The sequence below is a fragment of the Corapipo altera genome, unplaced genomic scaffold (genome assembly GCF_003945725.1).
Source record: "Corapipo altera isolate COAL_440 unplaced genomic scaffold, ASM394572v1 61167, whole genome shotgun sequence".
Taxonomy (NCBI): domain Eukaryota; kingdom Metazoa; phylum Chordata; class Aves; order Passeriformes; family Pipridae; genus Corapipo; species Corapipo altera.
The window spans coordinates 2,299,166-2,311,626 of record NW_020884949.1 but is presented as its reverse complement, the minus strand read 5'-3'; the positions used below and the strand labels follow the sequence as shown (position 1 = coordinate 2,311,626).

At 35.6% G+C, this 12,461-nt stretch overlaps 1 protein-coding gene across 12 annotated transcripts in view; it reads right to left on the bottom strand.

Moving 5' to 3' along the window:
• Window positions 1–12,461, bottom strand: part of MCTP1 (multiple C2 and transmembrane domain containing 1) — a 185,627-nt gene that overhangs the window by 102,942 nt on the left and 70,224 nt on the right. For 10 of the 12 annotated variants that reach the window (XR_003530831.1, XM_027662940.1, XM_027662942.1 and 7 more), the window contains 3 exons: window positions 11,966–12,097; window positions 11,713–11,899; window positions 6,664–6,757 (listed from right to left, as the gene is read on the bottom strand). Coding sequence is in view for 11 of the 12 variants with exons in the window: in XM_027662940.1 (XP_027518741.1) it covers window positions 6,664–6,757; window positions 11,713–11,899; window positions 11,966–12,097 (413 nt within the window). In the remaining variant the exon portion in view is untranslated. The remainder of the gene's footprint in view (window positions 1–6,663; window positions 6,758–11,712; window positions 11,900–11,965; window positions 12,098–12,461) is intronic. The other 2 variants (XM_027662943.1, XM_027662944.1) reach the window with 1 other exon arrangement.

Below are 12,461 nucleotides of genomic sequence, written 5' to 3'. Positions count from 1 at the left end.
GGTCTTTTATTTGTATAATTATGAACTTTACCTGAATGTTACAGCTGTCAAACTGCAATATGACATAATTCATATTTCTGGGCAAGTTAAATAGATCTGTCCTTCAATGGTCCCTGAGGGGAAAACTGTCCAATATAAATCTTGGTAAACTGTTTTCCCTGCAAAAATTCATTTCGGGGCATAGCATTTCTTCCAAACAGAGGCTTCAATTCAACACAACTGTACTTTCACACTCACCTTCTAGCTTCACTTGTACACAAAGCAGAGCTTTTCCTTGATGAAACACTATCAAAGCTTAAATTCGCATTTCTTGCTTACTGGTTTTGTACAATGCAATGTCCTTTTATTATAAAACTCTATTAAATGCATGCATTTGTCTCCAGAAAACTGCATGTCATTTGCATATTATTCAGTTAATATTGCAAAAAATGAGACTTTAGTAAACAAAAATATGGAAACAACCATATTTTATGCAGTAAGATGATTCTCTGCTTTACAGAGGAAGAAAACACTTGTGTACAGTAATAAATATCATGCTTTTCTGTTTTCAATCACTAAATTCCAGCCTTTAGGAAAGAAAATGAAAAATTAGAAACACCATCAGCCACAGTAGAAAGACTCTGTCTTTCTTAATTAGGGCTGCCATGGAACTACCATGGATGCAATTGCTCTTCAGAGTAGATGCAAGCAAAGAAGCACACGGCAGACCTATCTGTCTCCTGAAAAAGTTATTGCACTTCATAAGTATTAACTTACAAGGGACAGCAGATAGCATGGGGCTATCTTGAGCCTTGCAGAGGTACTTCTACCATGGCTTTAGAAAACATGCATTGCTAAAGTATATCTCCAGGGACAAAAATAATTTCCTAATTTTGCTGTTTCAAATGTATTCTCAACAAAAGGAACCAGATGGCAGGCTAAATATAGATTGGCACTTAACATCTACCTGCCACTGATCAGTTACATAAACTGATAGAAAGTCAACTTCAGCATTAGCTAGACCATGAATCAATGTAAAGCAGATTTCTAACCTTATTCGAAACTAAATATTACATGAATTTTTGCATTATTGAAATTACATTATCAAAATGGAACTAAAAATATTTTGGACAGTTTAAAAGCCTAATAAGGGATTTCAATTCCATTTCTACTTTTATAAGTCAAGTTCTCACACCATGACCTCATGAAATTCAACTAACTTTAACACGGTTTAGAAAACCAAAATATTATTTGAATATTTCATAGGCTATTATGGTCCTCTCCTACCTCTGGCCATGCCTGTCCACTACGGATCTAAAAGAAAAACAGCAAAAATAGGTCTTTATTTTTTGGGAAGACAAGACAGCCAGTTCATGACTCTGGGGGGCAGTGCCACTCATGCAGACGCTAATGTCACTAATGTTGTTCCAAGCTCCCTGCCAGCCAGCTGCTTGCAACAGAGCAGTCAGTCTGACCTTTGGCCAGGAGGAGGAATGGCTCAATAGCATGAGAAACTGCCTTATCTAATGGATTAAGTACAGGACCCAAGCCAAATGCCAGCTTTGAGAAGGATTTGCTCTGTTGGCCTTAGCCAAGTCAGTTAACCTTTCTTAGTTTTCCATCTTTAAAATGGAAATTATAATTCCACTCTATCTGTGCTGCTGCAAACATGTTGCAACAGACTGATATAATGAATGCCTGAGGTGTCTTACCAAGCAAGGTAGTGTAGTGCCATAACCAAGTTAAACTCATCTCCCCAGAGTATTTACAGAAAAAGAAAATTTAATAACACAAGATATTCTTTCAGTGTAAATTTAATTGTAAATGCTATGGTTAACAAAAAATAACTTTTAATAAAATATCTTTTTAAAATATCTTTTAAATCCTAATTTTGCCATTACTATCCTAGAAATGATACTTGAAAACACACGAGTTTTGCAGTATGTGATAATGGACCAAAGTCTCGGTGAGACTTTATCTACCACAGATAGATAAAAGTCCTGCCCATCTACTAGATTTCCGTACTTAGTGGAGATAGTTCAAGTGTATATTGAAATATGTTTGCCACTAATTGACAGAGCAAATTACTTTTGGAACCGTATTTCCAAAGGGCCACTGAAAATTTATTTCTTCAATTTTACATGCATGGGCTTCCATACCTTTGTGAATTTAATGTTTGTGTACTCTGATATTTCCTAGCATCAGAAGAACAATTTCAAAGACGTGATGTTAAGACAGTTTAGTAGAACAGATTTTAGAAAAATCATTTACATTTTGCACAATTAGCCATCTTGGTGTCTTCATCATACTTTCAAGTACTGTAATCAAAATTTTACACGGAATTTTCTTAGAAGAGAGGTTGAATTCCAGACATAAAACTGAAAAAAAAAAAGAATAAAACAAAAATCTGACTAATTTTCTATGCTTAAGTTTCTACTTTTCAGAGGAAAAAAGCCTGAAAATTTCGACTGCAGACCTAAATATCACAGTAAAGTCCATCTGATATACCAGGTTCTGAAATTACAGTACATAGAAAAAATGCAAACAATTGATTATTAATGAGGTCAGAAATACAAATAAATTCACTTCTAATGAAGACTGGAGACACAGTAATCAAAGTGTTAAAAATTCATTTCATGCACATCTCATTTGCCTCTTAGCTGATATTTACCACATAATTCTGTGAGAAAGTGGAGGCCTAAGATGCTCCCGATAAATGTCTCAATTAATTGTACAGAGGTAGCCCTCTTTGAGCTGAACCAGAGCTGTGAGCTCTTTATTAAAAGCACTATTCGGTAGCCTGTAACCTTGTTCCTTGACTCCTCTCTAGTTTCCAATTTAAACAAGTCCCCATGCAGCCCACTCTAAAGGGCTTTGTCTCCCTGTCATTGTTATGAGAGCCGAGGCATCCTGGAAGTGTGAAATCAGACCTCATGAGCTGAACGGTTCCCCAGGGAACGCCAGACCATGCAGAAGGTCAAAGTCATGGGCTGGACCATCTGAAAGCGTCTGATCGGTGGTCTGTGACACAGCAAGAGGGGTGGGGGTAGGGGGAGAGGGGAGCCAGGGGCTAGAATTGAACACATCTTAATTAAAGCCCAAAGGCAGCAAAATAAACTGTTTTCTAGGCAGGCCATCTTATGGAGCTTGGGTTTTGCTCTGCTAATCTGAGTTGCTATTATTGCTTTAAAACACAGCACTTTTGCTGAAATCAGTCAAACCTGTGGCAGATGTTTTCCCATACTGCTTGTTTCTCATAAGGCAGAGATTTTGAATTTTGTTTTGTGACAAAAGGAAAAGGACGGATGCACCTGCCTCAGTAAAGGAGATGCAGGTACTGCCTTGCAAAGCCAGCAGCCTTTGACCACCTATACCCAGCTACACTGTGAAAGGAATACACGTATCTGACTACTTCCTAAACCTAAACTATGTTACGGTAAAGAGCTTATTGCTTTCTGAAATTTGTAGGCCTTAGGTAAAAACCATATGTATAATGTCAGAAGCCAACTATCATGATGAGTCCATTTTTCTTTAGGTTTTACTGCATCATCAGAGTATTTCTTCATGTCACTGTAGGCACAGCCCCTACCCTGCCAGGACTCCACAAGCTGCCAAATCCTTGAGAAGGTCTGCCACAGAAACCACAAGTCAGCAAAGATGTAGGGAAACAGAAAAATATAACTCCTCACAGCTGAGGATTTAGGGAGAAAACAGCCATGCATTGAATAGCTAAAACACAATGGAAGATTCAACTGAAAATTTCTTCTCAGAGCAAGAAGAAAAAAGTAAAGTCCCTGCTCAACATGTTTCCATTCATTAGATTAGAGTTCCAAATAATCACACTAAAAAATATGGAATTTTGAGGAAGGTGTATTTGCTGTGACTATAATTTCCAACAGAATGTAATTTTGCACTGGTGGAATCCAACTGGTGGAAAATTGTGTTTTGACCACGGAAAGACACTGTTTTCCTCTGAGAAAACATCCTCACAGACCCAGCAATTCCCCCAAAGGCCCCAGTCCTGGAAGATGCCCTCTTTTTCAGCTGTTCCCAAAATAAAGGTGAGCTTTCAAGCACCAGTGGGGAATCTCTCAACCCCTCAGTGGTCCTTCCTTTAAAGCCTAGACCTCTTTGCAAGTGGGTCGAGTGAGAAGTCTGACTGACTTTATTTTATACTGGGATATTTTTAATACCCAGTTATAGCATGCTCCAGCAGTGCCCCATTTCAAAACTGGTAGTGCCTACTTGCTCCCCTGCCCACAATTCAACTGAAATTTCAGCTTACCCTGGCACCCTATTCAATGCATGTGTATGGGAGGAGGCTTCTAAGCTTAGGCCTGAACCACCACCCTTAATCACTCTCCTTTAAAAAAAAAAAAAAATCTGTACTAACTTTAAAGATTTGAAGTGCACTGTCCAAGACCAGACTACTGAAACTGGAGAAAAAAACTGCCCTGGCTATCAACAGTTTATTAGGGGCTTAACTGAAGTGACCTACTGTAGTAGCATTCAGCTGAAAAAGGCTATGAGCTTTCTGACAAAAGGAGAAGAATTGAGGGTTTCATTAAAAAGTAATTTGTGTTTTTTACTCATTCATTCAACAGGAGTCTCAATTACTCTTTATTCACACAGAGTTAATACAGTATTACAATGCTGCTCAATGAATGTACAGTAACAAAAGAAAAATTTCATGTTTTGAAAGGGAAAAAAAAAAATCCTTGCAACATTGATGACTACTTAAAAGACTACAGAAATCTTTTTCTGTCTGTGCTTATGCTTAATGATGGAATACTAAGGATTTTAAGAATCTACTCAGTTCAAACTAATAAAATTTGATTTATTACTTCACATGAAAAGATTCCTGGAAGTGAAATGGGATGCGTTCAGCAGGAAGCAAGCAGAGCAAACCACACAGATACTATACAGTTGTTCTAGCTACTTTTCAGACTCAGGGACAAAAGATTAACTCTGAAAACACAACACAGTAAGAAAAGCAAACTATTCCTTAGCTTTTACTCAAAGAAGCAGTCCTTAGTGGTGTGATTAACACCACTGATGGCAGCACTCTCCTTACTGACTAGTAAGTTTTGCTTAGTTGAGTAAGAGTGGTGGGTCAAGTTTTTACAAAATTTCTGCAAACACGATTTACTGACAATCACCAAATAGCTACTTTGAGTTATTTCTTAGTATTACTATTGAAAGATTAATTTTAAATGAATGATTTGTACATACCAACAAGTTACTAAAAATAGCTATAAATTATTACAGTAGATAATAAACCCCCTTTGTCCTCTTTTCAAAATGCCAGGTACTTTTGTCCAAAATATATAATGATTTCTGTCACATCTGAAATGTGCAGCCATCTTAGTATCTGCTGTATAAATACTTTTTCTTACTAAAAACCAGAATATTTTGTTATTATAAGACACGGGAAGATATCAAGTGTTCTTCCCCTTCTTTCTGATTGTCATCCTAAATGCAATGTCTGAAAACTTCTGGTAGCTCTGTACCTCTTTAATTGAATCAAAGGTATTTCCAAAACAATTGTTCAACCGGCACAAATAACACGTTCATTTGAAAAAGTCAAAGACTGAACGAGATGAGGGACTGAATTATCCCATTTGCCCCTGAATAACTTAATCTCTCTCTCTGTTCAGACCACATTGGATTATAAGGTCAAAGCATAGTGAGGAATCTTTAGAAGCATTCCTCCAACCTCCCCAAAAATAGAATCTGTTATTTTGTGTGCCATAAACTGGATCAGTTTCAGCAATAAAATATTTCCACTGTTACCTTGTCTGAAATCCTGATAGTCATGCTAATTATCAAAAAACTATTGAAAGTGAATAAGTTGTTATGTAACTACATCTGCTCCCATAACAGAACATTTATGTCCTAACAGCAATTAAACCAAGCAAGTCTAACTTCCTTTTATCTTCTTTTTTTTTTTTTTTTAAACAGAGATGGCTGTTTTCTGATACTGATGCAGAAAATTTTGCTCCATTCAACTTGTGCAGCACAAAGGTGATTGTACTTAGAAGAGGTAACTTCGACATTTCTGGAGAAATATGGCCAGTATGGCTGAAATACTTTCCCTTTATTGTGAAAAGTTAAATGTCATATTAACTATTCAACTTATATCACATAAAATAGAGAATAAAAAAAAATTGTTTTCCTTCTTGAAAAGATAAGCAGTAGCTACAGTAAACTGCATGTACTTGAAATGTCTTAAACCAACAGCAGGCTTGCGAAACATCTGAAAGATATCAACTGGTTCTTTGAGCAACAACTTTAAAGCAGTATCTAAGTCAAGCACCTTTCATTTGCCTTGTCCGTTGGAATTCAGCTTTAATGTTGATAATTTTGTATAGTTTCATCTACTAAGAAAAAGAAGGGTTTTCTAAGTAATTTTTACAAGGTCTCTGATGGAGAAAAATGTGTATTTTGCCCTTACGAGAAATAATCTATTTAGGGCTATGCTACCATTAGAATGACTTGTTGCCTTGCTTACAGAAGTTCTCTTTGCTTGTGTTTAAATTTTTTCATTAATGAGCAAAAAGTGAAACTGCGCAAACAGGTTATAATGTTTATAAGAGCTTCTGTTTTAAGCATTTTTTTTCCATTTCTAAAAAGACCTAGTTTTACTATGGTATTTACTGTCACAGAAACTAAATGAATCCTTGCCTGTGACATCAGCTGCCATCAATGCCTCTGCCCTGATGACCTTCACCTGAAGAAATCCCACATCGCTGATGTTATGGAACATCATCATTGGACTCTAAAAAATAATAAAAAGAAAAATAATTCTGGATTGCAAAAAAGACAAACCAAAAGCAAGATTAATAGTCTCCTCCCTAGCCCAGACAGCAGTTACTGTGTAAATATGTCCATGTATTCAGACTTTTAAATATTATTCTCTGAAGAAGTACAGTTGTCAGCATTTCTTTCTGTACTTTGTAACTTTGTTAATGAAAATTACAAAGGAAAAATAAGAATATTAATTATTGTATCTAACACTAATTCTAGTGAATCAATCCCCTAATAGTATATGAACAACTGTACTTCAAAATTTGAAATAAGAGTAGTGAATTAACAAAATTAACACAAACAATAAAAGTATTCTTCTCCCTGAATTATTTTGCAAAATCTATGTTCACATTTTCTTTTTGATGGTTCCAATAATATCCTAACAGTGACCTAGGGCCAACAGAGTTGTTTTGTAGTTGACTATTATAGACAAGCTTGCATATAACATATATGCGTATATAAGCTTGCAAGTAACATGAGCAAAAGCAATCAAAAGACAATAACATCAACTTAATAATTTTCATAATAATCACATGCAAAAAGGATAAAAAAATAATTGAAGTAAGTTTCAAATCAAATGGCAGAAAGCTTTTACCACAAATCATATTTCTTTAGTACAAATTTCTTCAACATCTACTTATATTAAAAAGAAAAAGAAAAAACTTAAGAGTAGACTAACATTTGCATTTGTTCATCTAACACAGATTTAGAAAGCTGATTGAAAAGTATGTTCTGCTGTTGCTTTTTTTCTGAGTAACTAAAACTAACAAACTGCAAGTACTGCACTAATTAGGTGTGACAAGCTATAATTCTCAAACTCTAACTCTGAATATAATTTAAAATTTGCAGAATTTCAGATGTTAGAACATTGAATGCAACTTTGAATATGTAATCCATTAATAACTAACCTAGCTTTACAATTCAGTTTGATAATCTAGGAGAGGATCCAAAATATAGGATTAAATAGTAAAATTATGGATTGCAAATGTATTTAAAACCATATACAAACATCGCTTAATTTTTGTTTGTTTTGCAAGTCTTGTTTATAAATACTAGCACATATCTTTATTTTGAAATCTGGACTAATGCACCTAATGCCTGTCATCTTTCCTAAAATTTTAATGTAGTGAAACATTTCCACTGCCTGTGACAGTGTCCAAGTTTCCATAAAAAGCAAACACCAGGCAAAACACCATCTCAACAATTCTTTAATTTATCACTAGGCAAAACCGACTGTTTGGAAAACCAGAATAAATAACATCACTAGATCTAAAAACCACACATGCTGCTTAAATGAAATAATAAATGCCAGCTTGCAAAAAAATCCAGGATGTTTATCCCTAGACAACCTATCCATTAAGATGTTAGACATATAATAAGCATCCCTGTCTATTACTAAGAGAATTTTAAGAGTTAATTCACAATGATAATAATTTTAGAAGCCCCAACTGACCATTTACTGTTTACAGTGAAGATCTGATCTTGCTATATTGAACTGAGAAATCCACTTTACTGTAGTAGCCCATGTCACATACATACAAATACATGTATGCAAGTTATCATGGGATAACAGTTAATAAATTTTTACCTATTTTAAGAAGTAAATCATCATAAATATGACTTCAAAATACTGATGGTCAGTTTTAATCATACACTCAAACCCTTGCTTATGTGCTTACAAGCTGAGGGTGGCAGAGATGGTGTTAGAGATAGCACTGTTATAATTCAAAGCATCTTGGCACTGTCCCTCCTTTATAACAGTAATGATCAGGTTTGGTTTCTGAAGCTTCTTATCAGAACTAGTACCACAGAAATAATGCTGCTCTAATACTGTGATGAAAGTGAAAGGATTTATAAAAATATTTCCACATTCTACACAAGTTTCTCAATGACCAAACAAACACCAAGCTGGAGAAATAAAACAAAGCAAAAACCAAACACAAAGCAAGACAAGTGACTGCCCCCACTTCCTATGACACCAAACAGTCCTCTTTTTCCAAATCCTGGTAAGCTCACTCCTCAAAAAGGCACCAGTGCTGTATTTCGCTTTGCCACCTTCGTTAGAATCCCACAGAATAATTACTTTTGAACTTTTAGTTCCAGCAAGTCAGCTGCCTTAGATTCATTCACACATCGTAACTCTGTTGAAAATGTATATGATGCCACAGCAGAGGCTCCAGGAGAAGCCTATTACTTTAATACATTACTTTAAATACATAACTTTAAGTAATGATTTATCAGATGATATTCTGTCTTCTTATTTATGATTATTGTTGAAGATATCAAAACCCACATGGTTTCTGAAGCCTCAGATTTCCATAGCAGAGGAATCTGTGATTTGCTGGGAATCTTTTCAGCCCTCAATAGATGGGAAAAGATTGAAATGCTCTGGAGATGAGTCCTCTTTATTTTTTTAATGAAAGGCTGTATAATATATTTTCTGTATGGCTGCAGCAGCTGTCAGGGAGAGCATCTCAGTTCAGCTCTATTATGGGAGAAGCAATACTCCATCCTATGGCATCAAGATACACTAAGGGGCCAGTACTGATTGACAGCTTGTCACCATGACGTCTTATTCCATCTCTGTTATGGAGAAAATTAATGTCACACCACCAGCCTTATGACTCGCTGTCATCTTAGAACTGCTCACCTTTTATCAATGCTCTAAATAACATTTCAAGCCCATCGTCTCACAGTGGACAATCCGGTCAAGGGACATTAAATCAGATGACTGTGAAATGTCATAATAAAAATGGAATGCTAACAACTTCTCTAAACTAGCTCCTCTGGTTTTTAAACTGTGACAAGGGGGACCCTGGGTTCAGCACACCAGTTCTGAAAAGGTCATACAATCTCTCTTGGTCTGTACCCATTAATGCGCCCCCCTCTTCACCCCAAAAGGAATTAATCTTTTCAGGCAATTGTGGTAAAATAATGGTTCAAACAGTAATGCCTGTTTAATTTGTAAGGCTCTGATGTTCAGCTACAAATGGTTAAATGACAGTAATAGAGTAATTTTTTAAGGCTATTTGATCTGATGGCAGGGTCAGCTCATTAACTATTTTTGGCTGCAGAAAGGGTGCAAAATACATTTCTCTAATGGAAGCTAGATTTTTTTTTAAGAGGACAAAAAATAAAACCAAAAATACAGCCATTCAGTGGGGAACTGTAGGTCTTGCTAATTGCACATGTTGCCCTTGTATTCATTCTGAAGTGGAGATATGAATACCAAAGACAAACTGAACATCAGTGAAAATAAACTACTTGAATTGTGTTAATCCTGGTAATTTCTTTCTTCTGCTGGTCATTTTAATAAAAACAGTAGAATTTATCCAAAAGGTATGTAGAAGCCACAATGTTCAGAAACACATAATGAGAAATTCACACCTTTGCAATATGAATACTGTCCTAAAATATCAACGTTTTCAAAGGCATACAGCAATGTAAGAAAAGACACATATCGATGCATATGCAAGAAACAGAAATAAACCAGATCAATATTATGACACATAATTATGCTTTACGCTGGGGACAAAAAAATGAGAATTTAAGAAAACTGATTAATAGTACACAGTTGTAACATGTTTCTATACTGCTACTGAAATAATCAAAACCATCAGTATCACTTGTCTGCCATATCACCACACAGAATAATCCACAGAAATAGGGTATTGTTGCTCTTGGTAGCAAGAACTATGTCACCTCAAAAACATATCCATCAGAAATTTGTTCTACTTATAGACATCTATTCTGACAACCACAGACTGTCTTGGTGGATTCCAAAATGTGCAATAACTCTCTTAATTGTAATTATTTTTCAAAGATGGTGGACAATACCTTAGCTTTTAGTTCACTTAGGAATATTATATTTAGCCTCTCTAAGTCACCTCTATTAAACCGCGTTTATGATAACACTATTGGTGTATGAGTTGTACAAGCATTAGCAGACAGCTGATTCAGTGGAGATAGCCAGAATAAATTTGCTGAAGCGCACATCCTGCTAATCTGTTTGAAGAATATTGTACAGCATTAGTACTAGCACTTCATGTTATCTGCACAGCCTGATAAGGTACATCTTTATTAAATTCAGTTATTGAAAGGATGTCAGTCATGGAATAGGAATATTTTAAAATCTTGGAAATAAATTAAGCAGCTCTTTGTTAGTCAGAGCTTGGTTTAATGGCTGAGTGTCTAGAGAAGCCTTTCTAAACACCTGGCAGCATTGTACAATAAAAGCTTTGTAATTGTAAGTGGAAATAGCATGGTTTTTTTCTTTCTTTCTCCATGCATAGTGAAACAGTTACTTTTAGGCATTCAGGCACTAGCAAATGCTGGAGTAAGAGCTCCCCTCTCTGTTGCTTTGATAAAATTACAAAGATACTGTGTAATGTGAGGATGCTGGGAAATGGAAATAATTTGCTTCAGAATATTTTGAAATGGAAATACTGTTTAAAACAATAAGTTTGACGATATAAAATACTGCTTCAGCCTCTAATGAAGGTGAAAAAAAAATTTTCTTGCCTTTTAACAGATGTTCAAAAAAAGCTGTAAACTATTGACAACTCAAACTATTCGGCATAAAAAATCACTAGAAAGTGTACATTCGCTGAGTAACCCCTTAGGTACTTCGGGCCTATTAAAAATTATGTGCAAGGCAGTAAAATTAACTTCCTTATATGACATCTTATGTCATAAACAGTTGAATTACCATGTAAAAAATACTTTACTGTATGAATAGCATTTGTAGCGCTCTTGATGTTACCTGTACCAGCGTAACTATTTCTATATTAGTAACTGGTTTAAATTATTGTCGTTGGCAAGGTGTTCTTAGAATATAAGAGATATATTCAGAGTTTTACCCTCATGATAGTTATTTTTTACATAGGCAAACATTTTGCAAACAAAGGGTGAAAGAGAACTTCATACATATCTCTTCAGTATCTCCTCTCGCTCCTTCTGGTCCTCCAGGGAGTTAACGGAGAGGTCAGATATGGTGACTGCAGTTGAGGCTGTGAGAGTGACCAGCAACACCAGGTATCCCTCTCCCTCCTCTAGTGGCATCTCCAACTTGTGGGTTTGTTCTTTACTCAGGGTCGACAGGTCAACCTGGCATCTAGAAACACACATTCTGCATCAGCATGTGGTTTTCCTTACATCAAACAAGAGCACATTGGCTTACCTGCATTCAAATGGACAAAAAACCCGAGTAAGTAGAAATTCCCTCCTAGCTTCTGGAAAAAATTCTAAATTTATCTTCAGCTTTAATCCATGCTGCTTTTTTGACCTTTTTTTTAGCTTAAGGCTACACAACCTGTTTTGAAGTGAACAATAAATATTAAAAAGAATGTACAGACACTAGAGATAAGATTAGCTAACAGGCCTTACTCAAATACAAAGAGAATTTCAAAAAATTCATCTTCAGATGGAAATTTTACTTTTAATTAAGTCTCTGGTATAAAGAAAAAACATAAGTTTTGATGTGAACATTTTTGATACTGTTCATCTAACAATAGTAAAAATCTTTTCTTAAAAAAAAAAAGAAAATCTGTGTGGATTTAACTGTGATGGCATTAAGATGACTGAGCATAGAAAAATTCAACTTGAGCACTACCTGAAAAGCTCAGCTCTCTTGCAGTAAGCTGTGTGTGGCTCAGGGTCAAAGCTTCGTGCAGGCA